Below are 27,727 nucleotides of genomic sequence, written 5' to 3' on the forward strand. Positions count from 1 at the left end.
CAGTCTGACTGGTCAGGGTGGCCACACAACCATAAATACCACTGCAGGATTCATTATTCAACGTTTCCTGAAACAAGGATCCATTAACATGTGTCAGCGAGCAATCTGCAAAACTACAACTGAAGTGATTGAATAAATATAGCTGAAGTACAGCACATGCATCCAAAATAAACCATTATGTTTAGAGCAACTATGGAAGAGACTCTAAAATGCCCGAACTAGAAATTCTGTACTTCCATGGTTCTCTCTGTCTGTGCATGGAAGACAGGCACATTTTACTGCACTCTGAAGCAGCAGCAGCACTTCTATTAACTTTTTAAAACCCCGCGCCCTGTTTTGTACTTTACATGTGTCCAGCTGTGTGCAATATAGAAAGGACACCTAGTTTAAACATCTATCTGTGTTGCACATGTCCCTCAAAGAAAAAGCAAAGCTAAAGAAAAATTAAAATTTTCTTCCATTCAGAGAACTTGTACAACCATTTCATCAAATGACACATAACATCAAACAATCTTTGACTATAAATAACTTTATAATATATAACAATTTACACAAGCCAGCAGGCATCTGTACAGATACAGATAACGTCCATATTTTTGTGCAATATTGAGAATACAATTACCGTGGAAACATAAAATATGTCAGTTTTCAATGGAAGAATGCAGCTATAAGCAAATAAGGCAAATAAGTGCTTATTTGGGTATATACGTCATTCGTTCGAGAAATAGTACACCTTATTTTTTAACCTTTTGCATTATAGTTGATTTAGCTTCAGAGTCTGATCAAAGCACAACAGGTCCACAATAGAAATCCAAAAGAAATAAGAGCAATTGTTGGATAGGGACATAAAACTGGAGCCATCTGCAGGGTTCCATCCTCTGGCTCATTTTGAGTATTGGGCGAATGGAGAGTCCTCACTCACATTCCCCTGCAGGGACGAACAAAACAGCAAAAGTTATTCTTTATTCGTCTTTATTTCCCTACAACACAACAATGTTTTCAAAATGATTTTTCACATGCTGTTTTTTCTGGTACTGGGAACCTTAGACCATTATCTAGGAGCCTGCACCTATTTATCTGTCATCTTGCTTAGCATTGCATTTTTCTGCTGAGACAAACCTCTAAACCAGTGTTGTTGTTGCTGCTGAGCTTTGTTTGTATTTAGTGGCTTCCTCTGCTCTCTGACTACCTTCAGCAACCAAAGCTGCATCAATAACTGGTGCAAACAATCTGTTATTTTCCCCGAGAACCCTGCACTGATTTGGATTCTCTTTGATTAATCATTGTGTGGAATAAAGGCAGATAATTACTGGTAATACTGTATTTGGACGAGACATTACCGTCATTTGATCGATTACATTTATGATGGTAATACTGTTGCTCCAGATGTACTTTTATAGTAATACTGCACATCTTGGCACTGGCACAAGTGTTTAGGAATAAACAAATAATCTCTTATCAAATTTCTGCAACTTCATAACAACTCAACCAATGGTTGCTAAGATAGTTTAGGATCTATCAACAGCAGCAAAATGAGAGATGTTCTCCTATCAGGACTTTGTCTTCTGACTTACCATGGGCACATCTTCAAGCCTCTCAAAGTTGGATCTTGGTGATTTGGTGCACTTGATGAGAGCAACCACCAGCACCAGGGCGAAGATGATACAGAAGATACAAATGACTGCCACAAGGCCTGGGTTTGCTTCCAGGTTAGATTTTCCTGACTCGTCTGAAAGACCTGCAAGCAACAAACAAACAAACGAACGAATGAATGAATGAATGAATACATACATACATACATACATACATACATACATACATACATACATACATACATACATACATACATACATACATACATACCAGAAAGAATGAGGACAGAGCATATTATTTTCCGAACCTACTTCCGGTGTTGGTGCCTTGTTTGAAGACAACACTGCCGCCTAGCGGCCAAACAGTAGCACTTTACCCTCAAACTAATTTAGTATTCTGCAATTTCACGACTGAACGAAGGAGCAAGTAGCACTTTAGTGAGGTGGAAATCCCTCAGAATGTCTGTGAAGCATACACTTTTGTACATAATCATGTGACTGTGGGAGTCTGACCTGTACTGGTTGGATTTGTGGTGGTATCTCCAGAGGTACTTGCAGACCCTGATGTCACCTGGACCGAAGGTCTTGATGAACCTGTCTGGTTGGTTGTTGTGGTCTGAGCTGGCGGGCTGGGGGACGTCTCCTCTGTCTGGTTGGTTGTTGTGGTCTGAGCTGGCGGGCTGGTGGACGTCTCCTCTGTCTGGTTGGGTGGTTGTGTTGGAGTGGAAGGCGTTAGCGGCGTTTGGGAGGTGGATGAGACGTTAGCAGTGGTGGTGGCAGAAGTATTCTGGTGCGTCGTTGTCGACGAAGGGGTGACAGACGTGGGTGGACTGGCATGATTCATGCTGGTCACAGGCGCACTGGTTGACTGTACAGTGCTTGTGTCTTGAGTTTCAGAGAAAGAGACTGAGAAAGAAAAGTATGAAGAGCATGACAGCAAACACATCAGAGTAAGATATCGTTGTTGTGAGAATTACAGCCCTATCACGTCAGTCGTGGCGCTGGGGATATTTCTAGCCCAAACAGTCAAATTTAAATCACCAAAGGAAGGACTCAAGTTTGTTAAAGGGTTATAACACATATTAAACATATCTGGGGGGATTTTTAAATATGTGTTCTCTTGTAAAACATTTTGGAACAACTGTTACCTCTCTTATTGCTGTAGTTGGAGTTAAAGCTTAGTGCTTTAAACTAAACAGTGTTCTTTAGAAGCCTGAGGCACCTGCAGCCACACCAAGTTAAATAGCCTGCACCCAGAAGCTGATGTCACTAAAGTTCTTAAACTCCAGCCATGAGGGGAAAACCAGAGAGAAGGCCTTCAGTTTTTGTAATAAGTGACAGGGCAGACTGAGCAGTGTAGGCTGGAGAAGGCTCCTCCATGGTCCTGTGTCACGCTGTGTTTCATTTAACAGATTTACATGATCTTCTGGAATAATGAGAAGTGCTCCTCTCCGTCTGTACATCTATTACTTAAAGTCTATTAAATAGTAAGGACGAGAAGCATTAATTATCACGAGTGTTTGGACACAGACAGTTGGCAGTGTGCACGTCTGTGTGCACAGACGTGTTTGCAGATGGTGCACACCTGAGCTGTATAGCTATACTGACGCTCTTCCACTCATTAAATATTTGCTCCAGTTTAGATCCTGACGTGACTCTGCTTTTTTTATTAGCTTCCTTTAAGTCCCGAGTAACCATTCATGCATATGTGGAAAATAGAAACAACACAATCATGGATTTGTATTCAACATCAGTCACGCTTCCAAGAAACTCCAGATTCTCCCATAAAGCTTCAAATTAACTGTATTAAAATTAACCCTAACCCTACTAATAATATATTTAAGCCTTAACAAAGAGTTACAATGTGTTATTACTCCCTTATAAATAACACTAGCATATTAAAGACAGCCAGGATTATTATTATAAACTCCAACAAACTATATCACTGCATTTATGGTTATGTTTATTACACTTCTTGTACATTAGAGAGCTGCAAATATGCAGTTGACAGCTTATTATGACTATTAAGAAAATAAAATGTTAAAGATTGTTTGTCACTCTCCATAAATTTAGGAAGTGGTACATATAGATATTATCAATGACCGTTATTCTGGTACGATTTCATTATAATACATCATTAGTCATAAGTGTTCCTACTGTATAAAGTGTTATAAAGAGTTAGGTGTAATAGCATATTGCATCAAGTTTTTTTTAAATCATTCTGTTTGCAAATACATTGAAAACGAAACCTCCGCAAAGACATGAGCCTACTGTATAATTCTTTAGCAATGTTCGTCATCATATTGTCCCATTATTGCCTGGAAACTAAAAACAGACGAATAAATAAATAAAAGCCCTGCAGCAGGTTAAATAGCTGCACATATTTGCATTTACATTAAAGTAAATCTTCAGGCAGGTTTGGCAGCAACTTAAGTGCTCGTTTCACTAAAATGTGACTAAAATGTTGACTGACCTGTGCAAAGTGCCACTGCAAACACCACCGTGAGCTGCATCGCTGCTGCAGGCATGTTGAGAGAGAGGCAAGCGGGAGGAACGCAAAATGACATTCAAACAGGCGCACGGACGACATCCTTATCAGCAGGATGTACGGGACGCTCGAAGAGGAGTGCTCCAAGGGAAGGGCTGGGGCACATAAACCCTTCAGAGCTGGCGCACTGTTGACCCAAGACTCACATTTAGCTATTTTTGCTTGTGTGGCATCAACATTTCCTCTAAAGTTTAGATGTTTTCAGATTTGAGTTCAACTCCTGCTAATGCAAGTGAGCAGTTCAACTATGCCATAAACAACACCTTTGAGTGTAACACATTCTGAAACTGGTCCATTGAGATGGTTCTGGTAGAGCGTTAAACGTGAGCCTGGAAAGGTGATGAGAATATATATATAAAATAAACCTGCACCAGGTACCTGCCACTGTGCCGTCACAAACCTGCTGACTGTCATGGATGTGAGCAGCTACTGGAGAAAGTTCAGCTTATTTTATGAGAGTTTGTGTTATTTCAAATCAAATCAAATCAAATCAAATCAAATCAAATCAAATCAAATCAAATCAAATCAAATCAAATCAATCTTTATTTATATAGCGTCTTATACAATCAAAATTGTTTCAAGGCGCTTTCCAGAATCCCAGGGCCTGACCCCAGACAAGCAACAGTGGCAAGGAAAAACTCCCCTTTAACAGGAAGAAACCTTGAGCAGGACCAGGCTCATGTAGGGGGACCCTCCTGCTGATGGCCGGCTGGGTAAAGAGAGAGGAGAGGAGGGAGGACAGGTAGAGGATAGGATAGGTAGGAGAGGAGAGGGGTAGAGGAGAGGAGAGGTAGAGTGAAGGGGAGGTAGAGGAGAGGAGAAGGAGGAGGAGGAGAAAGAGGAGAGGAAAGAAGAGGAGAGGGAGAGGAAAAGGAGAAGGAGAGGAGAGGAGAGGAGAGGAGAGGAGAGGAGAGGAGAGGAGAGGAGAGGAGAGGAGAGGCACAGAGCACAGAAACACACACAAAAAATATGCACAATCACTTCAACGGGGCCGGCGGTCATTATGCAGCTCCGATGGCAGTGATACCTGCAAATAGATAGGGGGGGGGGGGTGGGGAGAAGCAGAAAAACTACACAAGAATCAGCATAACTAGTCTGCTTGATGAGGAGAGGAAAGGAGAGGAAAGGAGAGGAAACCATGACCCAGTGGAGTGACAGAGGCCTGTCAGGTGATCATGTTTCCGGACCCCGGCAGCCTTGGCCTATAACAGCATAGCTAGAATGTGACCTAATGATTAGACGACCCCCTAAGTATGATAATTTGTCTGTCTATGATAGTAACTGGAACTACTGAATTAGTAACAGTAAGCTTTTTCAAAGAGGTAGGTTTTGAGTCTGATCTTAAAAGTAGCGATGGAGTCAGCCTCCCGTACCTGGACAGGGAGCTGGTTCCAAAGCAGGGGGGCCTGGTAGCTAAATGCTCGGCCCCCCATTCTACTCCTAGAAACTCTGGGAACCACAAGTAGACCAGCATTCTGAGAGCGGAGCGGTCTATTGGGCTGATAGGGTATCACTAGCTCCTCCAGGTAGGATGGAGCTAGGCCTCTGAGGACCTTGTAGGTCAGAAGAAGGGTTTTAAAAGTTATTCTAAATTTAACGGGCAGCCAATGAAGCGACGCCATTACAGGACTTATGTGATCTCTTTTGTCAATACCTGTCAGAACTCTGGCTGCAGCATTTTGGATCAACTGGAGGCTTCTTAAAGAGTTGTTTGGACACCCTGATAATAAGGAGTTACAGTAGTCCAGCCTGGAAGTAACAAATGCATGGACTAACTTTTCAGCATCAGGCTGCATCAGTAGCTTCCTGATCTTTGAGATGTTCCTCAAGTGAAAAAAGGCACTTCTAGAGACTAATTTAATGTGTGAGTTGAAGGAGAGATTCTGATCAAAAGTTACTCCTAGATTCCTCACAGAGAGACTAGATGTTAATGAGATACCATCTAGAGTGATCATGTGATCTAATCTATCCCTGAGAGGTTCAGGACCAAACACCATGACCTCAGTTTTTCCTGGGTTAAGGAGGAGGAAATTTGAAGACATCCAGGACTTTATGTCTTTAAGACAGGTCTGGAGCTTCACTAACTTCTCTGTCTCCTCGGGTTTCATGGATAAATAGAGCTGAGTGTCATCAGCATAACAATGAAAATTTATCCCATGCTGCCGAATAATGTTCCCTAAGGGAAGCATGTACAAGGTGAAGAGGATTGGTCCGAGTACGGAACCTTGAGGAACTCCATGGCTAACCCTACTGTATGAGGAGGGAACGCCGTGGACATGGGCAAACTGGTATCTATCAGATAAATATGATCTAAACCAGTCTAGTGCTGTCCCTTTAATCCCAATCACATGTTCCAGTCTCTGTAACAGGATGCTGTGATCAACTGTATCAAAAGCAGCACTGAGGTCCAGCAGAACCAGCATAGAGACGAGTCCATGATCGGAAGCTATGAGAAGATCATTAGTGACTTTAAGAAGTGCTGTTTCTGTGCTGTGGTGAGCTCTAAAGCCTGACTGAAACATCTCAAACAGGCTGTTCCTCTGCAGGTGCTCCAGTAACTGAGTCACCACCACCTTCTCTAGAACTTTAGAGATAAAAGGAAGGTTGGATATTGGTCTATAATTTGCCAAGACATCAGGATCCAGTGATGGTTTTTTATTTAAGACATCATTACACTGATCGAGATGGTCACTTGACCAGATCCTGTTTGGGCTTTTTATTTGTCACATCTCTAAATAAATAACCAGTTCAAGCAGGAGGAAGTTGAGCTTTAGAATCCCCCTTTAATAAGTTACCTTATGATTTTATTCACGAGTTGATCTCTGGATAGAACAATAGAAGCAACTTTAAAACACACTTTAATAACAGCAAACGGTGAACCACAGGGGTCCATTCCTGGCCCACTTCTTTAAGTCTTAACAAGTATTTATTGATGAATCTAGATGAATCTATTTGATTGTTTTATTTAATTTGAGGCCTCATTAAAATAAATCACTCAGTCTGGATGATCAATCATTGACTTTATTACCTCAGGTAGAGTAAACGATTACTAAATAAATGATCAGCAGCCACTGATGACTGCTACTGAAGCACTTCAGCGGGGGAGGTGAGAGATTTTTTGACACTGATGTGAGTCCTGGAACATACCCCCCCCCCCCCCCTTTAACCTTTCTGTTTGTCTCAGAAAACTGTACTAGTGCCAAAAGCTGCTGTTTCTAAGTTATGAAAAACATGACATTAAGATGAAAAGCGCTCTTTCCTCTTTGCCCCCCCCCCTTGCAGTCTCTGTATGTTCTTGGATTCTGGGTCTTACTTCTCTCGGTCCCTTGTGCACTTGCAGGTTTGTTTGTTGTTCATTTTCTGCACTGATTTGTGCTTTTTTTTCTGTGGTGATCATTAAATCTGTCATAGCTGAGGCAGAAGTGTGGACCCAGCTAATCTTCTATTTCTCATAACACCATCAGGCCTTTGAAGCGTTTTTTTTTTTTTTGTAATTTTTTTTATGAGCTGCACAAATGACTTAATCCCTCACATACTTTCATCACCTGCATCTCATTTTCATGGACTGGAACTTCACATGCAGTAGGAACGCTTGAGTGCTCTGCGCGTTCAGCTTGTTTGTTCGTGCTACTGCAGAGACACGGCGTTCCAACGTGGCGCCAGCGGGAACGCTCTCTAAGCTCTCTCCATCAGAGGTTTGAAAGGCGATGCGTCATGCTGTACTTCCTTAGGACTGCTGTCCGGCAAGGTGGTGGGGGGGACTGTTACCCTGGCAACAAAACCATTACGTTCAAAATACATATACAATATAATCAAAAGCATCAACAAAAAGAGAAAATCCCAGAATTCAGAGCTTGTCATGAAGCTCTTACTCTGTGTTTGAGGTAGGACAGGTAGGTGTTCCACCCCAGGCTGACCACGTTGATGTACATGACGCAGAATTTGGGGGAGAGGTAGTAGAAGTTGATTGTCTGCGCCAGAGGCCACACACACAAGTTCACCTGTGGATGAAGACAGAGTTTGAACAGCAGCTCAGCTTACAGAGTCATCAAACAGGCTGTTTGCAGAGGACGGTGTCGACTGTGCAGCAGACAAACACACAGCGGGCAAACAGCCAAGATCTCAGAGGGACTCGGTAGTACGGTAGCAGGCCCAGATCGGCCTCTGCTCCGCTCAGGCGGGGGGTACTTGCCGTGGTGTACTCCACAAATTTCTCTTTAAACTCCACACACCCGTCCTTTACACTGCGTCCTTCCGTGAGAGCCATGCCTGCAGCCAATACAGATGTGCGTCAGTGAGTCTCGGACAAGGTCTCCTGTGGGCCGTATCCAGACTCCTCACCTATAAAGTACCACAGCCCGATACCCGGCGCACAAATCAGTTGATCTATCACCACCTTCTTTAGGACTGTAGTCATGGTCCTCCCGATACACAGTCTGTCCAGCCAGCAGTACCAGTAGTGCTCAATTAGACCCATGGAGCAGCCCACCATGAACATGGAACCTTTAATCAGACATGAAACGTGTCTGAAATCACGAACTACATCACAGTTTGGGCAGGAAAATATGAACTTTCCAAAGTACAGTGTCCTCTCTCACCTGTCCTCTTCCAGTCTCGGACCCGCCCCACCTCCATGTGCATCTCCCGGGTCTGCTGCACAGTGTCCCCCACCGCCATCAGAACCCCTCCGCCCAACGTGTTGGTGACCACCAGGCACCTGCCCTGGAACAGCAGGCGCCATGAGGGCAGCCGGGCCAGAAGCTCTTTGCTGGCCTGCAGCGCCCGAGCTGTCATCGGTGGAGGAAGAGCTGCTACCCCTCTCAGCTGGAGTGGGTGTTCTTTAAAAACCTGCTGCGTTCCTCCGTCACATGGCCTCTGGCAAGATCTGCCAGACACAGCCTTCGTATGGTTCACATGGAGACTGATGCCTCGTCAGTCGTCCACAGCTGTACCTCAAACACAAGCAGGCAAATAAGAAAACATTGCCTGCAGTCACAAACAAACAAACATTAAGAGTGGAAAATGCTCAGTCGTCCACATTTATATTTATCTTCATTTATCTTCTCTTCTATCCAGAAGGCTTCTTCAGTTCTGAACTCGCTGGGGACAGAGCTTGAAAAAAATAGCCCTTGTGGACCATTAGCATGCTAACAGTCCACCTTGGACACATAGTTATCCAGTAACTATGACCTGATGATTGAGAATCTACACAGGCTCCCTGAGTGTTATCAATCTAAAATGATGCCTAGTGGTCGTTCACTGGTTATATTAGGTGTTTATCCTCATTTTGAGTTTTCATCTGCTGTCACTTACTTCCTGACTGTTCATCTTAATGATTTGCATGTCGTCATTGAGTTTTAGATTTAATACAAGCAACTTCTCATTTAGGGAATTTACATTGACGCCGCGGTGTTGTAGAAACTAAGGAAGGAGGGGCCTATTCTTGTAGCCCACCACCACACTTTAGCTGCACCTGAAGGCCCCCCAGCCTCAGTGTCCAGCCCACCATCTCCCAACACATGAAGCACGTCTTTATGCAGCTGCTTAATTATCGGCTTCTGAGCAAAAGGTTTTTATTTTTGCCTTTATAGATGATATCAAACACAAGAGAACAATGGATTTCTTAAAATTTTATTAGAATTTGGCATTTTACTCCCCCCCCCCGTTTAAATTTAACAACAAAACTATGAAACTCTTCTAGGTTACATTTATATGCTGCTCTCAGATTTTGACTCTTAACATTTATACACATATATAGTAAAAAATATACACTTATGAATCAGCAGCTGTAAATCATCAGATCACATTAATATCCACAACTGTAAAACTGTCAAATATGTTTGAAAATAAATAATTAGCTCCAAATCGGAAAACACTGAAGTAAAGGAATTGCCCAGATACAGTAAAACTACATTAAATATAGTTTATTAAATAACTCCAATCAGGCTTTTTTCTTCAAACACCATGATTTGGGGTGTATCGCAGGCCAGAGTTAAGGCATTTCCCCCTTTACAAAGGGACCACTTGAGAATTCTGCACATTTAAGTTGCACAAACTTGTTGAGAAAGTAGAAATAAAATCTCGGACAGAAATGATAAAACACCAAAGACTGAGAAACATTTCCCACCTGCAGCTGCTGCAGATGTGCAGCTTCACCTTTCAAAAACCAGACGTTTAGACGTCAATGGAGTTGTGTTGAAAAGTTCTGATGGGACAAAACAGCATCCTGATCAGCACCTGAGCAGTAACTTCTGCGATGCAGAGGGCCCATTATGAAATTCCACGTAAAAATATTAGATTAAATATTAACCCTGAAGTGCAAAATGGTCCCGGTGGTACAAAGGTTCACAAATATAAGGCAGTTTGGAATAAATTAAAATAGGCCTCTCAACAGTTTGCAGCGCTGGTGGTAGTTTGAACATACAGTCTATAGATGAAAGAACAAAAAAAATGTCCTTTGCTTCTAAACAGCATCCGTGAGGCTTCTCTTCAGGAGTTTAGGGTGGTGGGAGAGCTTTCTGCAGGACCTCCACAGAGCTGCTCTCCAGGACCACCGGGCTGCTCTGACCTTTGTCCTGACCCTAAAAACACACCACCTTCAATCATTTTACTGTTTTCAACATCTGAGGGTGACAAAAACTCAACAAATGTGAGTGGCTGAGAACAGACTGGGGAATTCTGGTGTGGATCTGAGCTGTATCGGTTAACCTGCAAACTCACCCTGTGTTTGAGGTAGGAGATGTAGACATCCCAGCCCAATGTGATAAAGTTCATGTACACTATACGGAATTTGGGAGGGAGGAAGTAGAAGTTGATCATCTGAGCTGGAGGCCAAACACACCAGTCAGCCTAGAGAAAAGAACAATTACAAAGCTGAAAAACACAGATGTGTTGATGGGAAAAGTGAGTTCACGTAAGAAATGAGACTGAACATTAACTTATAAAGACGGCACTGGAGGTTTCCCACTAATCTCTGTGTTATATAACAATATCACAATCTACATCAAAGGGAATGTGTGAGGAAAGCTTGATGCTTCTCTTATCAGCTTTATAACCGACGGTTACACTTAAACCAGAACCAGCCAGTGAAATGTGGAATTACTGGCGACCTGCCTTATAAAACTCCCAGAACTTTTCTTTAAATTCCTCCAGTCCTTCAGCTGCAGTGTTGCCCTCTGTGATAGACATGCCTGCAACAAACAAACAGATGTTGGAGGGGGAGAAAGGGAGTTAAAAAGCTTAAGAAGGATGCAGGTGAACTCTTCAGATGACCTCTGAACTTCAAACACACGCGCTCCTGCGTCTCATCTCACCCGTGTCTCTTAGAATGTGACCTTTGTCTGCGTGTGTTTTATGGGTGTGAAAGTGAGTGTGTGTGATTGTGACGCTGCCTTAACCTACAGTGTGTGTGTAGAGAGAGGAGGGAAGCCGAACAGCCTCACCCATAAAGAAAAAAAACCCGATCGTCGGGGAGCCGACCAGCTGGTCAATCAGAACCTTCTTGGCCACAGTTTTCATGGCTCGGCCAGCGTAGAGTCTGTCCAACCACTGGTACCAGTAATGCATGCAGGGACCCAGTCCAACACCCACTGCAAACATGCAACCTTGGGAGATAAAAAGAACCAAGCATTGATGTTATTCCTTTTATACAGAGCATAAAAGTTAATCTGAAATTAGAAAAGACAGCTGCACGTCTCAGAGACAGGTATCAACTCTAGGTAGCATAAGGGAGCTGGTCGAGTGTGTGCGTGTGTGTGTGTGTGTGTGTGTACTGCGCACACCCCCTTAGGAGGATGTGTTAAAGATTTTATTTACCCCGTGATTAATGTTTCCCAGCAGCATTAGTCACACCTCCACATCTCCAACAGGGAAATTTGCTGCTGCTGCCGACAGGAAAGAACCGTTCTCTCCCTTTAGCCTAGTCAACCCAACCCTGTTCTTCCACCTCATATGTTCTGCGCCGTTTCCCCCTTCAGGATAATGTCAAAACTGGCTACACTCTTCTTTTTTTTTTGATAAATGACAAATGTCAGGTAGCTCCAGGAAATGCTGAGCACCACTCCGTCTCCTTCAGAGTTCTCTTATTTGTCCTTTGCCCTTTTTTTGACACTTGCTTTAGGTTTAATCATTGCGAAACATGAACTCTGTTTCCTTTTCTACACAGATGATTTACGGCAAAAGACATTAACGCACTCTAAGGGTGCAAGAAACTTTCGTCATGTAAGGCTCTGTATTTAAATTCTTCCTCACAAAAACAAATATTTGTGGTTACACCCAGAAGTTACACTCGGTAAAAACACTTCAAAAGCTGAAGCTTTATGAAGTTAAATTACAACCATTAATAAAACAGCAGAAAACCAACTACTACTAACTACGAAAAAGAGGTTTGACTTCAAGCTCTGCACTATAGTCATACAGCAGATTTGTTGACATTCTGAAGCATCGGCAGGTATTTGATTCAATCATTGAATGAACTCTGTGTTGCATTTATTAAAATATTACCACTCCTCGAGGTCATGAGTAAAAATTCCTATATAAAAATCTAATAGCGCCACCTGTAGGGTCGCTACAGTAAATGGTCCAGATATACTAAAGACTTCGCTCACCTCTGCACAAGAAACTTGAACATATTTAAGGCAGTGACAGTAACACAATCCACAGTCCAATGATTGGATCATGTCCATGCTCCAAACTATTCAGTCATGGGTGGAGCACACCTTTCAGGGATGGTGGTAACAATAATTAGAAAACCCTCCCTCTCTCACCTGTCCGCTTCCAGTCTCGGACTTTGTTTGGATCCTTGTAGATCACCCAGCTTTGCTGAAGCCAGTCTCCCAGTCCCAGCATGCCCCCACAGGTCACCGTGTTTGTTAATAGCAGATAGCGGCCCTGGAACATCGGCTTCCAGAAGACCCGCATCCGAGCCAGGAACACCTTACTTGCTTGGGGAAGCATGTCATCTGGGCAACAGAGAGTAAACTTTTACAATACTGGACGACAAAAGACACACAGAGAACAGCGAATGTTTATTTTTAAAGTGTTTCAGGTGGTCTAACGGCTACAGTAGAGAGGATCTTCCGCACCTATCTTATGACAGCTGGAGACAAGCGACCACACCTCCAACAAACGATATCAAACCCCTAAACTCCACCTCAAAGGTGAAACCAAGTCTTCAGCTCTAATGAAGCAACACGCACACAAACACTCCATACAAAGCGAAAGTAAATCGAGCTTTTCCCCTAACCTATTAACCGAAATGAAAACTTACCTGCACTTCAAAACAGAGATGTTCTTGTCTGTTTAAATGTTGCATCAGTAATGTTTTAAATCCACTGTCACACGTGAACAGACAGCGGGTGCCCTCCATTCAGCGCGAGCCAAGCGTTTACTTCCGCTGGCGCAGTACGTTCACATCCGGATTTAATTATGATTATATTTTTAGGGAAATTAATATGTAATAACACTGAGATGGTCGAGGTAGACCTCTATGTTTTCTAATATATGAAAAAAAAGATTTGGCTTGTCAAACGGCTAATCAGACGTTTCCCCTTGTTCTTCTTCTTGTTTGAGGGAGAGTGTACACTGTACTTACTGCCCCCTACTGCAGCGGAGGATGTATAGCGAGAAACGTCCAACCGTCCTCATATACCTGAAAAACAATGAAAGCGAATACAAATATAGAACCACCCAAAAAATAATAAAAATAAAACACGGAGAGGAGTGAAAGAAGCCAGTCTATGTCAAACTGGAAAGACCATCATTAAACAGAGGTGGGGGTCTGAGATATCAGCTCTCACCATTTTTAGGAAATGTTAATGATGGACCAAGGAACAGATGACTACATTTTTGTGACACCAAGGAGCTTTGATCATAAAGCAACCTGCTATGCTGCATACTTTACTACACCATAGTTTAGTACGTCACAGTACCTGGGACAGTGGTTTGCTTGGTGGTCTGTGCCTAACCATTTTCCTACTTTGGTTAAGGCTTTATTAAAAAAAAAAAAAAGAACCGGTGAATTTTCCATTCAAATAAAACTAAAAATAAATCGGAAACGGTGTTTGACAGAAATGTTGGGGTCAAGACTGTGAAATAAAAGTGCTGCAACTGTGGGAAAGTCCTGCAAGATAAAGTCCAACGGCACCACCTACTGTGCGAAGAGAGCAGTTAACAAGCCAACTTAACAAGTCGAGCTGCAGCTGGGCTGCCTGAAGGGAAAAAGAATAAAATAAAAGTGCAACATCATTAGCAAAGGCTCTGAGTAACTTTGACTTTGCCCCTGGTATTAACAAACACCTAGTTTGTGAATGAAACTGCATTGGGTTGTCTTGTTAATCCCTTCTGAGCCACCTGTCCTGCTAATCGGAAAAACTCACAAATCCTGGTACAAACTCAGTGCATTTCTGCCTCAACCAGCAATCCTTCCACCAAGGATTACCCCCGACCAGTAATGCCACAGCTTGTTGCACAGGTTTGGATCTGCACTGCTGCGATGCTCACTTTTGTACATAAGTTAAAAAATAAAACAAATGTAATTACATAAAACTGATGTGTCATATTGCGTACATATGACATGTACACACATATGTACCCATGTGCATCATTCTATTGGACTGATTTTTTTTTTTTTTGGCTTCTGTAATATTCGGAAATTACAGTCGTTTTTCATGTTTTGTCAGACATTAATGTTGAGTAATGTTGGTTATTCAATGATAAATTTCTGCTCTTTCATGGTTGACCTATCTAAATTTTATAGTGTATACTTTTTAAATAACTCTAGGTTTGCCTTGAGCATATTTATTGTAACTCGGACAAGATTTTTTTTTTAAATGGAAAATCAAATCAAATACACAAAAGAAAGAACGAAAGACCACTGAGTGTGCTGATAATGGATGGATATTGCAGCAGTGGTTAATGCTGACCCCTAATAAATAATTCACACCTTTCTCCGGCGCGGCTGATCAATAATAAATGTCAGGTTTTAGTTTTTAAGGCGGGTCTTTCAGAGCGGATGTTACAACACCGCATCCGATTCGTCAGTCAGGCTGTCAATAATCAGAATCCCCGCCCACCCGCAGTCCACCGTCAACCCCTGAGTGATAGAAATGTTTGTTTTCTTTTTAAATATAGTTTTAATCGCGCAGGAAATTCATTTGCATTTTTCACGTCAGCAGCCGTTGGCCCACTGTTGCTAATTACTAACAGAACTAATTGATTATATTAATGCAATACGGCTTTTCTTGTATTGGTTTTCAAAATTAAGTTTGTTGCGACAAACTCATGCCCTGCCTTTCATTCCAAAATGTGGGTTACATTAGGTGAACTACCACACGCCCCTTACTTTAGTCTCAATTTGATCAAGTGTTTTATGAATTATGCTCAAAATGTTTGTTTCTACTTTTATTTTGGAAGGCTTGGCCGGACGTGTCTCTGCGCGATTCCTCTCACTTGCCAGTGGCGTTTCTGCGGGTTCTGGACGCGGTGGACAGCTGCCGGAGCATTAACCATAAAGGTGGGATTTCTCTATCACTCGCTTGCATGGATCACATTTGGATCACATTTATCGCGATGTGGTGCTTATTTTGATTTGTTATAATTAAGGTTTTAGAATTGGAAGAGAAGATGACCGTGTCAGAACATCTGTTTCATCGTAGAAACCACAAAATGGTCATGGCAGCAAAATGCACCTTTATGATGTGCAGAATGGGAGTCAGTGTCGTTCCTGGATCAGTGGATCTGGGTTGATTCGGGGCCTGTCCGATGGGAAGAGGCGGCACGCACCGTTCTGTGCTTCCAATCAGAAAAAAACGGAATGTGCTTGAGCCAAGAAAATGCAATTTTATCAATCCACAATGGCCATAGCAACCACCATTTTGACCCATTCACTTCTCCTCCATCACTGTTGTATTTGTCTTATAATCATTATTCCAAAAGAATCGGTCACCACCAGTAAAACTCAGTATTGTTTAAAAAAATGATAAAAACAGTGTAACAAACGTCATTGATTAGCTGAACGTCTCTCTTCAGCAATAGGAAACAAATATTCTTTGTATTAAATGATTTGCTGCATTTCATTTGGGCTACTGCCACCAAGCCTTTTTTTTTTAAAGCTAATGGGACAAAACATGAGTGAAATTGTCAGGACTACTTAGAGGTTTGGCTGTGAGCCTTGATGAGTGTTGTTCAGGTTCCAGTTTTACCTTCAAAGTTTCACGTTGGGAGTCTGATCAACATCTGTTTGCCTGGGAAAACTCCCATCAGCGGGGATGCTGTCAGCTCGGCTCGATGACACGTCCTATGACGTGGCGATGTCTTTCTGTCGCCGTTTAAACATCTGTTTAAATGAAACACTTTCATAATGGCTCACCTTTTATGTCTGCAAGTTCTGGAAAATTGCCACTAAAGTTGCACGGCTGCTTGGTGTGAGAACGCAGGAGAATGCCTCATATGTGAGCAAACCCTGGTTTATAATGGGAAACAGACCGTTTCGGTTATATCCTCCATTCACCTGCAGACTGCAGCACCAGAGAGAAAAAACCCTCCTTTTTCTCCCCCCTCTGCATACTGGGAAGAGAAAAAAAGAATGAAGAGACGCTATTTTTAGCTTCTCCTCGTCTCATCTGCATCCCCGTGTTTCTCGAAAAGGAAGCACATGATTGGAGGATGAAAAGGGGGGGTGGGGGTGTCGTCTCAGGCAACCTGAGAGCAAGACATCAGCCGCATAAAACCGCTGCCATCACTGCAGATACTTTATCTCTGTTTAGTTTAGAAGAGGGGAAACGGATGGACAGCCAGGACAGATGCGGGCGCCAGGTGTCAGAGGTCACACGGCTGCTGACGTTCAGTTTTAAACAGAAGCAGTGACCCTCCTGTAATAAACTAATGGGAGTTTTACGAGCGCCGTGGACTCAGTGTCGCCGGGTGGGTTAGCAGGATGAGGCGATCGTGGGGTCTTCATTATCCCCACTTGCATGTATTTTCATTTTATCAGTTTCTCATTGTTACCTGAATAAATCTGGGGGGTTTTTTACACCGCAACGCAAAGTTTGTTGTGTTTGCTGTTTGGTATTCTGTTGGGATAATCTGCGATGCAGCCAGCAGAGGGAAAAAAAGACACCTCATCCTGATTAAAAGAGTCGCTGGCTGCATCAGCACTCGGCTCCGGATCAATCTGGCTCTCCGGAGCATCAATCTTCCTCAGGTGACGGGTTTAGAGGGGTCGCTGATGATGTCACATCCGCCACAGAAACAAACAGGCCGTGGTCGTGATTGAAATAGGATTTTACGACCAATGTTTCAATGCATTGTGTTTATTTAAGGTTCCAAATTTTTCTTCGCCAATTATACATTTGTGAAATACATTTGAAATGTGATAATTACAGTAATAAAACCAATGATCCCAGTGAGAGTGAACCCAGATGATAAAGACAACCACTGAAATCATTTGAGTTAATGTACTAAAGCTATGATATTGATAATTGAGACGTGTGCACCGGTAACATTTGTTCGCTCCATTTGGGCTGGAACCCATTTACACGGTGAATATTCATTTATTATCTTGTGATTAAGCTTGTTGATGCTTTAGCTGAGCTGACTCTTCTCCACACTGGAACTCTGAGGTGCCACCATCTTTGCATCCCCGTCACACCTGCAGCAGCTTCTCTGAAGGTCTCCAGGGACTCGTCTCGAGTTGCTGCCTGATCCACTGTTGCATTTATCATAATTCAAGTTTTTTTGTGTATTTTGGGCCACAATAAGACCAATAAGTCCTTCTAATTGAAGTTTGCACCACTGGTCTGCTCACTTGACTGGAATGTGAGCAGTTTATGTAGGAGGACGCAAATGGTGATATTTTTGCATATGAATGCTAACGGTGAATATATATATGGGAAAAGCCTAATCTGACTCAATGCTGCGAGTGATTATGGTAATAAATGGCTCATAGAAATCATCAAAGAGAGCGGCGCTAACATCGGACATGAGGATATGACATAATCTGTCGTCCCTTGTTATTCGCCGCACGTCAGCTTTCGTATTTCGTAGCTTTCTGTCCAGCCGTCTTTCTTCAGACTCAGCACTTCATTATTCAGGCTGCAGCTTTGTGTGCTTTGATGTGATCAATAGCCCGCCGTTGGTCCGGTTCCTTGTATGAGGCCCCTCGTGTTGCACTGCAGTCGTTTCGAGATAAAAGTCTAAATATAGAGCTGGGTGGCGGCACTCAGAGACCAGCTCAGCGTGCTCTCAAAATTCAACGCCGTTTTCTCAAATCCGTTTTCTCAAATCCTGAGGCAGAGGCACAATTTGAGGATTAATGCTGATGCTCGCCCGACGATCCCAACCTGTAAATGCAGCATCATTGATGGACAAGCGTATCTGCATGAAGCAACACGATAAACACAACATAGTATCCAATTTATCATCAATACACCAGAAAGAATGCCTTCTATATATAGTAGAACACAGGTGGCACAGGTGAAACAGAAGCTTTAAAATGCTAACATTAGCAACAACAACACGCTGATGGAAACGTGGCAGTAAAAAAAGTCTGATGTGCCTTCAAATGGATCACTAGTATTTAGCTGAGCCTAAAGCAGACAGTGAAGCTGGACACTGGAGTTGAAATGCGGTGTGACTGGCGCTTTGCTGCGGAGACACGAGTCTCCCAGAGCATCAGTGCAGGTCACCGATTCAGGGGCGCAGACTGCATAGTTAATTAAATGTCCAGAGGGGGTTCTACTGTAATGCATACGGTTGGGAATCGTTTCTACAGGACAAAATGGACACCTTCACACGTTGACAGCTGTAACAAACGACCTGGCATTGACCTGTCCCACGAGCCCACTAATCAGCTTTAGTCAGACACCCACCCATAAATATAGTTTTTGAATCAAGTCAGGTGACTTAGCTTTTGACATATATACGCTACCAGCAGATGTTAGTGGATCTCCTCATGATTGTTGAGGGTTCTTCCTACAGAATTGGAGTCAGAAACGTATATTGTGAATAACCACAAATGTGTTGTCGCCTTTTTAGCTTGAATCACTTTTCTGGTCAAACGAAGGCATGACTGATTCATTTCTCTTGCCCACAGATGGCCTCAGCAACAGCGACCTACGGGCAGAAGGAGTCTTCGGACCAAAACTTCGATTACATGTTCAAGATCCTCATCATTGGCAACAGCAGTGTGGGAAAAACCTCCTTCCTGTTCCGCTACGCCGACGACTCCTTCACACCAGCCTTTGTCAGTACGGTGGGCATCGATTTCAAGGTGAAGACCATCTACAGGAACGACAAGAGGATCAAATTACAGATCTGGGTGAGACATCTGAAGTGTTGAGTTCCCCTGGGGAGAGAAAATGAAAGGTCAAAGGGTCTCTCCTGTATCAAGTGTGCTGTGTTCAAAAAAAAAAAAAAACGCGGACAAACGGGTGTTGTTTAATTGAGTTTTTGTAAAATGATGAGGGGGGAATGAGGCTACTTCCTGTGACCTAATGGGGAGGATGACCACTAGGTCCTGGAGGAAGAAGTTACATATTATGTCATAACTGCGTCCGCTGCCTGGAGAACTGCATCACCGACCACAGCAGAAAAACCTGATTTTTTTGGAGCGCAGCGATGCTAAATTCTGGTTTTACTTCCAAAATGTGACTTTTGTTTGACTTATTTGGAAAAAAAGCTGCTAATCTTGATCTCATCAACAGAAGGTACAACAGTTTAAAAAGCTGGTTCTGAACAGTTACAGAACTTTAACTGGAGTTCCTATCAAAGGGGCTGGCGATGGCTCAGGCCGTAGAATCGCTGCTCCGGTGATGTGAAGGCCAGAGTGACCTTCAGCAGGTGACCCCGACGGGCTTTGTACAGAGATCGTTGCAGAAGTGCCACATAAATCCAACACAACAGTCAAATTGAACACAGGGCGCTTTTTTTATTTCCTGGAGGATGGAATGAATGAATAAAATGGTTGCGGAGGTGTCCAGACCCAGTCCCCCAGAGCCTAATCCAGCCGGGTTTTCTATTCCACTGGATGTCCTGTGTCTCACCTGGTAGGACAGAAATCCCGGCTGGACGCCGGTCCTCGACGGCTGGGTCTGGACACCCAGAAGGTCGACATGATGTGTATGTTACATACATACAGATACACACCGGAAGGTAAAGAAATAGGTATAATCAGGGAAATAAAATCTTTGTTTCATTGAAAACTAGAATCAAATCTACGGGGGCAGACTAAGGTTAGTTTGGAATAACTCAAAAGCTGTGTTATGTAGGGCGGACTTTGATTTTACTCCATTTTAAATCCTGACGACTCATCACTATCCACGTGTGCCCTGCAGCTGTGAAAAAGGACAATCATGGTCCACTTTTCCCAACTACGCCATCAGTGACAGCTGGTTATTCTCACACAACTTACACGACCTTTTGGCCACGTGTTCACACCTTCTCTCCTTCAGCTTCTTCTCAGAAATGACCCAGTTGAAGATGCAGCTGAGACTTTCTCAGGTAGAAACAAATTTGGACTGAATCTGCCTCAACCAAAGTATACTACAGGGTAGACGAACAAAAACCTTTATGTTAAAGGCCGAGTCCCTTTTCCTTCACCATAATGTGATTTCATGCCTAACAGTTGTTCCACTCTGCAAAACACTGATTTATCATGAGCTCAGTTCACAGCAAACATGCAAATTCCCCCTCCTCTCGGCAGCCCGCTGACCCTTAGATAACTATAGAATGCAAGAAGTGGTGACATGTGACAAAACACAGCTACTGGAGTTGGAAACAAACATGGGATGCTTTTATACAGCAGAGGAGGCGAGCGGCGTGAAAAAGCTGCTACAGCATCACAGACTCCTGAATTATTTCCACCAATACAGGCTCTGCAGCAAAGAGAACTGTGTGTGTGCGTGTGTGCGTGTGTGTGCATATGCACGTGCACATTACTCTGTTGTCAGCTTTTGGAAGGTCTGGCCTTCGGTAAGGAAGACCCGACTGACCAATCAGAACATGAGAAACAGTTGACTGCGTGCAGATTTCCCTTCCCCCAATACTACACATCTTGGCCACAGGATCCTCCCAGCACACCCACGCTTACACATGCGTGCGCGCACACACACACACACACACACACACCATCCCCCATCTCCCATCTCAGCAGCGCTCAGCCGACACTGTAGTGTAAAAATGGACTTAATATTACATACGTACCTATTTTCTCTACAGGATGTCATATGGAGCTACAGCCCCGCGTGCATCCTCACGTCTATGTTCAATTGATTACTAGCGCCTAACATGATGTAGCGTAATGATAAAATATTAAAAATGTTGACAGGGTACCGTTCCCTCCTCTGTGGAACTGGCCGATGTCGTCCTGAATGAGCTGGATGAACATATTTAATGAACCAAGATACAGATCTTTAAAGGAGAAAATGTGTGTGTACTTGTGCGTGTGTTCTTGTACATTCTACATATCAGACATTGCATTTCTGTGGGGACATGAGGCTGGTTAATATTGGCGGGTCCTCCAAATTTCAAATGACTCAGGTGGTGTAAAGTCAGGGCGGGATGATGGTCTTGGAAGGGAGAATTCTCTGAATTATCTTTCCCTAAACTACAGCTGATGTGTTTTCCTATACAATGTTGCTGTTATCTCTGATTCCAGGACACAGCAGGTCAGGAGCGTTACCGCACCATCACCACGGCGTACTACCGAGGAGCCATGGGCTTCATCCTCATGTATGACATCACCAATGAGGAGTCATTCAACGCCGTGCAGGACTGGTGAGTGCTGAGGGAGGGAGGCAGCAGCAGAAATCTTTCTGTTCTGCATGTGCTTGTTTGACGATATCTTTGGATCAGCGTCACTTTTTTATTTAGTGCTTGTCCAGAAAGAAAAGATATTTCATCACATGGCGGCATTTACGCTTCATTGTCGCTCTAAAAGATGAGCGATGATCCAACAAACACTTTAAAGAAAAACTTTAAACATGGAAATTGAAGTGGGCTCACGGCTGTATTTGTTACCTTAGTCCACCAAGTAAGAAGCATTTTGCAGCACTTAAAAGCACAGTTAAAAGTGAATGTGACACAAAACAAGAATTGTCAGGTTAAAGAAACGCCGCGGCTCACGACAGCGTCCGTTTCCAGGTCCACTCAGATTAAGACGTACTCGTGGGACAACGCTCAGGTGCTGCTGGTGGGAAACAAATGCGACATGGATGACGAGCGGGTGGTGAGTGGAGACAGAGGGCGGCAGCTGGCTGATCACCTCGGTGAGTGCACGCGCTGGGCCGTCGGAGGGGGGGCCTTTGGGGTCACCAGTGAAGGAACCGTAGATGTTAGCTGCTACGGTCGTCCGCGTTGGGTGCTAGCATGTTGGCCGCTGACTGCTTTGCCTTTATTTTCACAACGTACCAAACCCCTGCAGGTTTTGAGTTCTTCGAGGCCAGCGCCAAAGACAACATCAACGTGAAGCAGACCTTCGAGCGTCTGGTCGACATCATCTGTGAAAAGATGTCAGAGAGCCTGGACGCCGGAGATCCCACCGTCACAGGGGCCAAACAGGGGCCCCAGCTGACAGAGCAGCCGGCGCCTCCTCACCAGGACTGTGCATGTTAAAGCCGACTCCCCGTTCCTCGTCCTCCTTTCCCTCTAGCTGGAACCCGGAGCTGTGCGTCAGTCCTCCATCACCATTTTCACTCACTTCCCTGCTTCATTCTGTAACCTAGCAAGGATCAACGACTGAGGGTCACCAGGACCAGGTCGGAGGGTGTCTGGCACCTTACAGGATGTTTGGTTTCATTGGTTTAATCCAAAGAAAACAGCTAAACCATCGTTCTTCAGCTCCCGTTTTGGATTCAACCAATGCAACCCAAGCAACCTGGAGAGCGCCACACTCTTGCAGCCCAGGTTCTTTAACGCTCGCAATGAGCTTCCTTCTGTTTTCTCTGTATGTTTGTGTGGTTTAAGTGAGGGATTCGACCGCCTCCGTGTCAGGGTGCAAGTTAAATCCTTCTGGTGTTTACAGTACTTCACGTAAGTCGCGTGCGAAAAGAAAACGCGGTGGAGGTGATACAAACATCTCATAAAGATGTGCAGTTCAAGATATCCATCATTTCATATCTTTGTTTCGTTTCTAATTCTGGATCTCTATTTATTCTTTTTATATATATATATATATATATATATATATATATATATATATATATATATATATATATATAAGATTAGATGTGGAAATTATCAACAAGATGGAGGAGGAAAAAAAGGGGGGATAGAATAATTTAATTTATTTATTTTAGATGTATATATACATGTGGAGTAATATATATGCTATATACAGGTATGTTTATCTGGACATGAAATGGGGTTACATGAGGAATCCGTGTCGTGAGGCTTGTTTGGATGATGTGCGTCAGTTCCTCTACACATTCCCTTTTTTTTATTTCAATAAAAGAAAGAAAAACTGTGTGACCCTTTGAGACAGAATTTGGAATATCTATCATCCAAAATGATAATATTTCAGTAGTTTAAAGACAAATGCTGGAGATGATTACAGAACAAACATTTAGCCTTAATACTGTCATGATTATAGATATGCTATGACTGAATATTGGCTGAATTTATGATGGAACGTGTTCATTGTTGTTTCTCCTTCTGATAATCTCAATCAGTTGGGCGTAAAAGTGAGAAAATTCGTTTTGATCCCAAGTCTGTGTTTTCTTGACTATAATGTGATTTTAAAAGCCTTGAAATTCCCGTGTGTCTTTTCCTGCGCTGATCTTTTTTCTCCATAACCATGGCAACGCATGAGGCCGCAGGCAGAGAGCGACAGACTTCGGTGTTAACGAGGCTGTGTGTGAGGTTTTCTGGTCAGAAAGGAGCTTCAAGGGTAAACGTCAGAGAAAAGCTGAATGAGAGCAGATTATTTACCCCAAACTCCTGGATCCACTTTGGGAAATGTAAACGCAAAATGTTTTACACCAAAGATCGATGCAAAAAAAAAAGAAGAAGACATTTATCTACGGTCTGATCCAGTGTCAGTTTGATTGTTTTAATCAGATAGGGGAACGTGACCGACCTCTGACCCCCTTCTTGATCCTGCGTCTATCTCACTTCTTACTGGTGGAGACTGTTTATTTCCCAGGAAATATCCAAACTTTTAAAGTCCTTTCCAACATGTCTTCCTCTCCACATGAACCAGATCTGTAAATACCTCTGACTCATAATCGTGGATTGTGTTGTATCGACTCAGGCTTGCAAAATAAAATAAACAAAAGACAAAAAAAGTAAAGACCCCCCCCCCCCCAAAAGAGCCATGTTGTACTGTATGTGCATTCATTTCTCGTACTGCTTGTGAATGGACGTGTCGCTCTGTTACAAAGCCATGCGCTCGATACTGCATCCAGCTGTCCAGCCGAGCTCAGATCATCCAGCATCCGAAAACCTGCTTCATTTGGTCTCATATCACTGCCGCCTCAAACCCACCCCAGATTAGGCCATGAAAATGAGAGAATGCTGTGGATGTTTTTATCTGTACTTTGTGGTAAAACAATAAAAGAAAATGCAAGAAACAGTCATTTGTCATCCTGGGGAGTTTGTTCTATTCAACCTGTATTAGTACTGAATTGTACTGTACCGAATTAGTGTTGTTTTGGGTTTCAGTGAGCACGCTTACTACAGAAAAGTCATGGTACCATGGATTAATTTGAAGCAGAATTCAGCTACAAACACTACATATTTAAATGATAGTGTCGACAATTATACTGCTCAAATTAACAGGTTAATGAACAGCCTCACCCATTTCATTTCTTACATTTGTAGGTTATGTCGCTGTCCGCTTGTGTGTAATTCCACACTTGGCCAGCAGGGGGAGGATTCTGCCAGGTCGACAATACGGTGCAGATTACTGAACACACGCTTCCATATTTGTTATATAATAACGTCTTTGGCTTCATTAATTCTGTATCCATCAATGTGAGCATCCATTTTTAGGCAGTCAGCCAGTTACAATGTGAAATGCTGGATATTCATCGACGTTTACTGCTTTAAAGGTGTTGAAACCAGCTGCAAAATTTTTAAAAAGAAACCCAGTCAAACAGGCGATGCAGGAAAATGGTGATTTGGAAAATGGAGGAATCTGTTTATTGCCAGCAGGACTGACTCGGAAACACGGCGGCAACAAAAATAGGTTACCATTCGGCACATTAAAACAAGAACAACGGAACAGGAGCACGCTGGAGTAAAAAAATGTAAATGCATGTGTTTGAAAAGGTCAAGGATAATCACCACATAAATGCACACCTTAAAACCCAGCGTTGCGGGCAACATTCGAGTATGTCAACAACATGCATACATTACCCTACATTAAAGCACGGTAGCCCATAACATGAGCAACATCACTCGGTGAAATCAGGGCATATGCATTTTTTAAATTATTCTCTGCGGAAATATTCCGGTTTTAGCTGCGAAATAAGAGATTTTACTGTGAAGGAGGGGGGGGTCTGTAAACTGCTTGAATGATGAATTAAAGTAGGCTCACTCTTATTGGGAGGGCTCCTGAAAAAACAATTCAACGTTATGTTGCCTTGGACCATAAATAAAAGCACATGGTAAATAGAAATGAGCTCCTGACATCTAAACAATTAGGATAACTGAATTGCTACCCAGGATATTGGAGTAAAGTTGGCATTCCCGCTACAGAGACGGAATAAAGCAACAATAAAGTTCAAGTCCATGAAGCTTATATGCTGGTCTGTAGCCGGAGGCTCATTAATGCACTTGAACCTCGTGTGGAAGCAGCTGACAGCCGCTGTTGACGTGGGTCAGGACCTTCTGTTTCAGCTGGGCCACTTGCTCTCTGAGCAGGCTGGCCGTGGACGCCAGGTCGGTGTTGTGGCTTTTCAGGGTTTTGACCTTGTCCTCCAGTCTGGAGATCCGCTCGAGTTTGCGCATCCGACACTTGGAGGCTGCGATCCGGTTCCTCAGCCTCTTCCTCTCGGCCTTTAGGCGCTCCTGCGTGTCAATGTCAATTGGAGACAGCGGCGGACTGTCCCCGAAGCTCTGGACGTCTGGGACCGTCTGGGGCTCCTCCTTCAGCTGGACCCGGGAAAGCTCCGGCTGCGGCGGGGCGGGCGCCAGATGGTGCGCTGGCGGCGGTGGGAAGGGGACAGTGTCCGTGGAGTAATTGACGGTGGTTTCTAACGAGCCGCTGCCGTAACTGCTGAGGTTCGTGTAGACCGGTAGGTCCGGCTGGACGGTCACCGGGGCGATGTTGGCGCCCAGGTCCAAGCTGCTGCTCGCCTGGACGCCTCCGCTCAGCTGGTTCTGCTTATGGAGGTCCTCCAACGCCTTGACGAAGCCCTCGGCGAACTCCTGCTCGTCCGTTACGGTTTTCGGGTAGAGGAACTGGGAGGTGGTGGGCGTCGTGGTCACCATGCCGTTGGACTGGATGATGAGCCTCTCCAGCTCCGGAGACGCCAGCTTGAGGAGCCCCAGGTCCGGGGAGCTGAGGATGCTCTCGGCGTCGCTGAGATGTGGTTTGAGGTCTGCGTCATCCGCCAGAGTCAAGTTAATATCCTTCTTCATCATTATTTCCGCGCTCAGAATCAACACTGGGACTGTTCACAAGGACACCCTGTCCATTACCCCGCAGAGGCGAAAGGCGTGAATGTCTGGTTGGGTTGGCGCGTCGTCGAGAGCTTCGACCGCGTCCCGTGTCTCCAGGATGTCAACTCAGCCGCGGAGCTCCGCCTCGAGCTTTTCTAGCCTCGCACGTTCCATTATGTCATAGCAGAGCACGCGCGTTGGTGCGAAATTACGTTTTTTTGATTTTTTTTTTTTTAAAAACCGTCACATAGATTAGAATAAGTAAGACGTCTCACTTTGTCCGTTTTTCTTTTTAGGAATATCAATAAATATGCCCGCAACTATCAAGCGATGCGGGATCACGCACGGAAATGCCAGAGTTTACTCAAGGGTCGCGAGAATGTAACCCTTCTTCACTGGGCGGGTGGTGACCCCTTCACTGAGTCTGTCTTTTAAACTTGACGCTATAAGTGTTTCAAACTTTCAGCCTCCTTTAATCGCTACGGTGTGACTCGTTTTCGTCCTCGTGCATCTTTGATTTGAGCTCTGTTGCCACGGAGAGAAACCGGCGTGTTCAACTTTGATGTCATGGTGAAAAATGACCACATATGGAGTTTACCCCCCCAAAACGGCACATAATGGGCTGCATTTACAACGAATGGAATAATAACATCCGGGAAACAGTGTTTTGCACTGGGAAAACATGTTTCTATCCCAGAAAGCAGTCAAGATACAATCGAACATGATTTTAACATTTAAGTTAATTTCCACTTCGCATACCCATCTAAGGATAAAGCAATTCCAGTGTGTCAACCATGGCAGCTATTGTGACTCACAGGATGATTCATTTTTTCTATTTATTTTCTTAAACATAGAATTAATATACGCCTGTGCACTATTTCAGAAAGTAGAACAAATACCATGGTGCAAATAATTTTCTCCTATATTTCTCTGGTTATCAAACTCTTATGATATATCAAAACAAATACATCAAAATCACAATAGCACT

General features: G+C 43.7%; 5 protein-coding genes across 5 annotated transcripts; 1 reads left to right on the plus strand and 4 right to left on the minus strand.

Annotated features, from left to right (window-relative positions):
* Window positions 1–513: 513 nt before the first annotated feature.
* Window positions 514–4,223, minus strand: cist1 (colon, intestine and stomach enriched 1). The gene is made up of 4 exons (XM_011615057.2): window positions 4,066–4,223; window positions 2,106–2,498; window positions 1,575–1,738; window positions 514–928 (listed from the first exon to the last, which is right to left on the minus strand). Exons 1-4 carry the CDS (start codon window positions 4,157–4,159, stop codon window positions 884–886), a joined length of 696 nt encoding a protein of 231 aa, XP_011613359.2. The 5' UTR covers window positions 4,160–4,223; the 3' UTR covers window positions 514–883.
* Window positions 4,224–7,142: 2,919 nt separating this feature from the next.
* On the minus strand, window positions 7,143–8,992 carry LOC101079018 (mpv17-like protein 2). Its single transcript, XM_003974354.3, has 5 exons — window positions 8,739–8,992; window positions 8,482–8,643; window positions 8,333–8,409; window positions 8,013–8,141; window positions 7,143–7,909 (listed from the first exon to the last, which is right to left on the minus strand). Exons 1-5 carry the CDS (start codon window positions 8,932–8,934, stop codon window positions 7,868–7,870), a joined length of 606 nt encoding a protein of 201 aa, XP_003974403.1. The 5' UTR covers window positions 8,935–8,992; the 3' UTR covers window positions 7,143–7,867.
* Window positions 8,993–9,755: 763 nt separating this feature from the next.
* Window positions 9,756–13,710, minus strand: LOC101078793 (mpv17-like protein 2). Its single transcript, XM_011615055.2, has 6 exons — window positions 13,409–13,710; window positions 12,906–13,100; window positions 11,583–11,744; window positions 11,254–11,330; window positions 10,861–10,989; window positions 9,756–10,721 (listed from the first exon to the last, which is right to left on the minus strand). The coding sequence occupies exons 2-6, from the start codon at window positions 13,093–13,095 to the stop codon at window positions 10,638–10,640; spliced, it is 642 nt and encodes a 213-aa protein (XP_011613357.1). The 5' UTR covers window positions 13,096–13,100; window positions 13,409–13,710; the 3' UTR covers window positions 9,756–10,637.
* A 1,695-nt stretch (window positions 13,711–15,405) lies between these two features.
* Window positions 15,406–23,294, plus strand: rab3ab (RAB3A, member RAS oncogene family, b). The gene is made up of 6 exons (XM_003974338.3): window positions 15,406–15,458; window positions 15,553–15,652; window positions 19,232–19,456; window positions 21,794–21,912; window positions 22,279–22,403; window positions 22,559–23,294. The coding sequence occupies exons 1-6, from the start codon at window positions 15,421–15,423 to the stop codon at window positions 22,747–22,749; spliced, it is 798 nt and encodes a 265-aa protein (XP_003974387.2). The 5' UTR covers window positions 15,406–15,420; the 3' UTR covers window positions 22,750–23,294.
* Window positions 23,295–25,251: 1,957 nt separating this feature from the next.
* jund (JunD proto-oncogene, AP-1 transcription factor subunit) lies at window positions 25,252–26,884 on the minus strand. The gene has a single exon (XM_011615054.2). The coding sequence runs from the start codon at window positions 26,719–26,721 to the stop codon at window positions 25,903–25,905; it is 819 nt and encodes a 272-aa protein (XP_011613356.1). The 5' UTR covers window positions 26,722–26,884; the 3' UTR covers window positions 25,252–25,902.
* Window positions 26,885–27,727: the final 843 nt, after the last annotated feature.

The sequence above is a fragment of the Takifugu rubripes genome, chromosome 20, assembly GCF_901000725.2.
Source record: "Takifugu rubripes chromosome 20, fTakRub1.2, whole genome shotgun sequence".
NCBI classification, from domain to species: Eukaryota; Metazoa; Chordata; class Actinopteri; order Tetraodontiformes; family Tetraodontidae; genus Takifugu; species Takifugu rubripes.

What these genes read in the sequence shown, in the direction of transcription:
- cist1 (XM_011615057.2), bottom strand. Translation starts at nt 4,159, where the DNA reads ATGTCATTTTGCGTTCCTCCCGCTTGCCTCTCTCTCAACATGCCTGCA. An exon ending in TGCAGTGGCACTTTGCACAG is followed by an intron (nt 2,499 to 4,065) that starts GTCAGTCAACAT and finishes TTTCTTTCTCAG; the next exon opens with TCTCTTTCTCTGAAACTCAA. An exon ending in CACAAATCCAACCAGTACAG is followed by an intron (nt 1,739 to 2,105) that starts GTCAGACTCCCA and finishes TGTTGCTTGCAG; the next exon opens with GTCTTTCAGACGAGTCAGGA.
- LOC101079018 (XM_003974354.3), bottom strand. Translation starts at nt 8,934, where the DNA reads ATGACAGCTCGGGCGCTGCAGGCCAGCAAAGAGCTTCTGGCCCGGCTG. An exon ending in CCGAGACTGGAAGAGGACAG is followed by an intron (nt 8,644 to 8,738) that starts GTGAGAGAGGAC and finishes GTCTGATTAAAG; the next exon opens with GTTCCATGTTCATGGTGGGC. An exon ending in TGTCCTACCTCAAACACAGA is followed by an intron (nt 7,910 to 8,012) that starts GTAAGAGCTTCA and finishes TTTTGTTGCCAG; the next exon opens with GGTAACAGTCCCCCCCACCA.
- LOC101078793 (XM_011615055.2), bottom strand. Translation starts at nt 13,095, where the DNA reads ATGCTTCCCCAAGCAAGTAAGGTGTTCCTGGCTCGGATGCGGGTCTTC. An exon ending in CCGAGACTGGAAGCGGACAG is followed by an intron (nt 11,745 to 12,905) that starts GTGAGAGAGGGA and finishes TTATCTCCCAAG; the next exon opens with GTTGCATGTTTGCAGTGGGT. An exon ending in AGTTCTGGGAGTTTTATAAG is followed by an intron (nt 10,990 to 11,253) that starts GCAGGTCGCCAG and finishes TCTTTTCTCTAG; the next exon opens with GCTGACTGGTGTGTTTGGCC.
- rab3ab (XM_003974338.3), top strand. Translation starts at nt 15,421, where the DNA reads ATGCCCTGCCTTTCATTCCAAAATGTGGGTTACATTAG. An exon ending in GGATCAAATTACAGATCTGG is followed by an intron (nt 19,457 to 21,793) that starts GTGAGACATCTG and finishes CTCTGATTCCAG; the next exon opens with GACACAGCAGGTCAGGAGCG. An exon ending in GCAGCTGGCTGATCACCTCG is followed by an intron (nt 22,404 to 22,558) that starts GTGAGTGCACGC and finishes AAACCCCTGCAG; the next exon opens with GTTTTGAGTTCTTCGAGGCC.
- jund (XM_011615054.2), bottom strand. Translation starts at nt 26,721, where the DNA reads ATGATGAAGAAGGATATTAACTTGACTCTGGCGGATGACGCAGACCTC.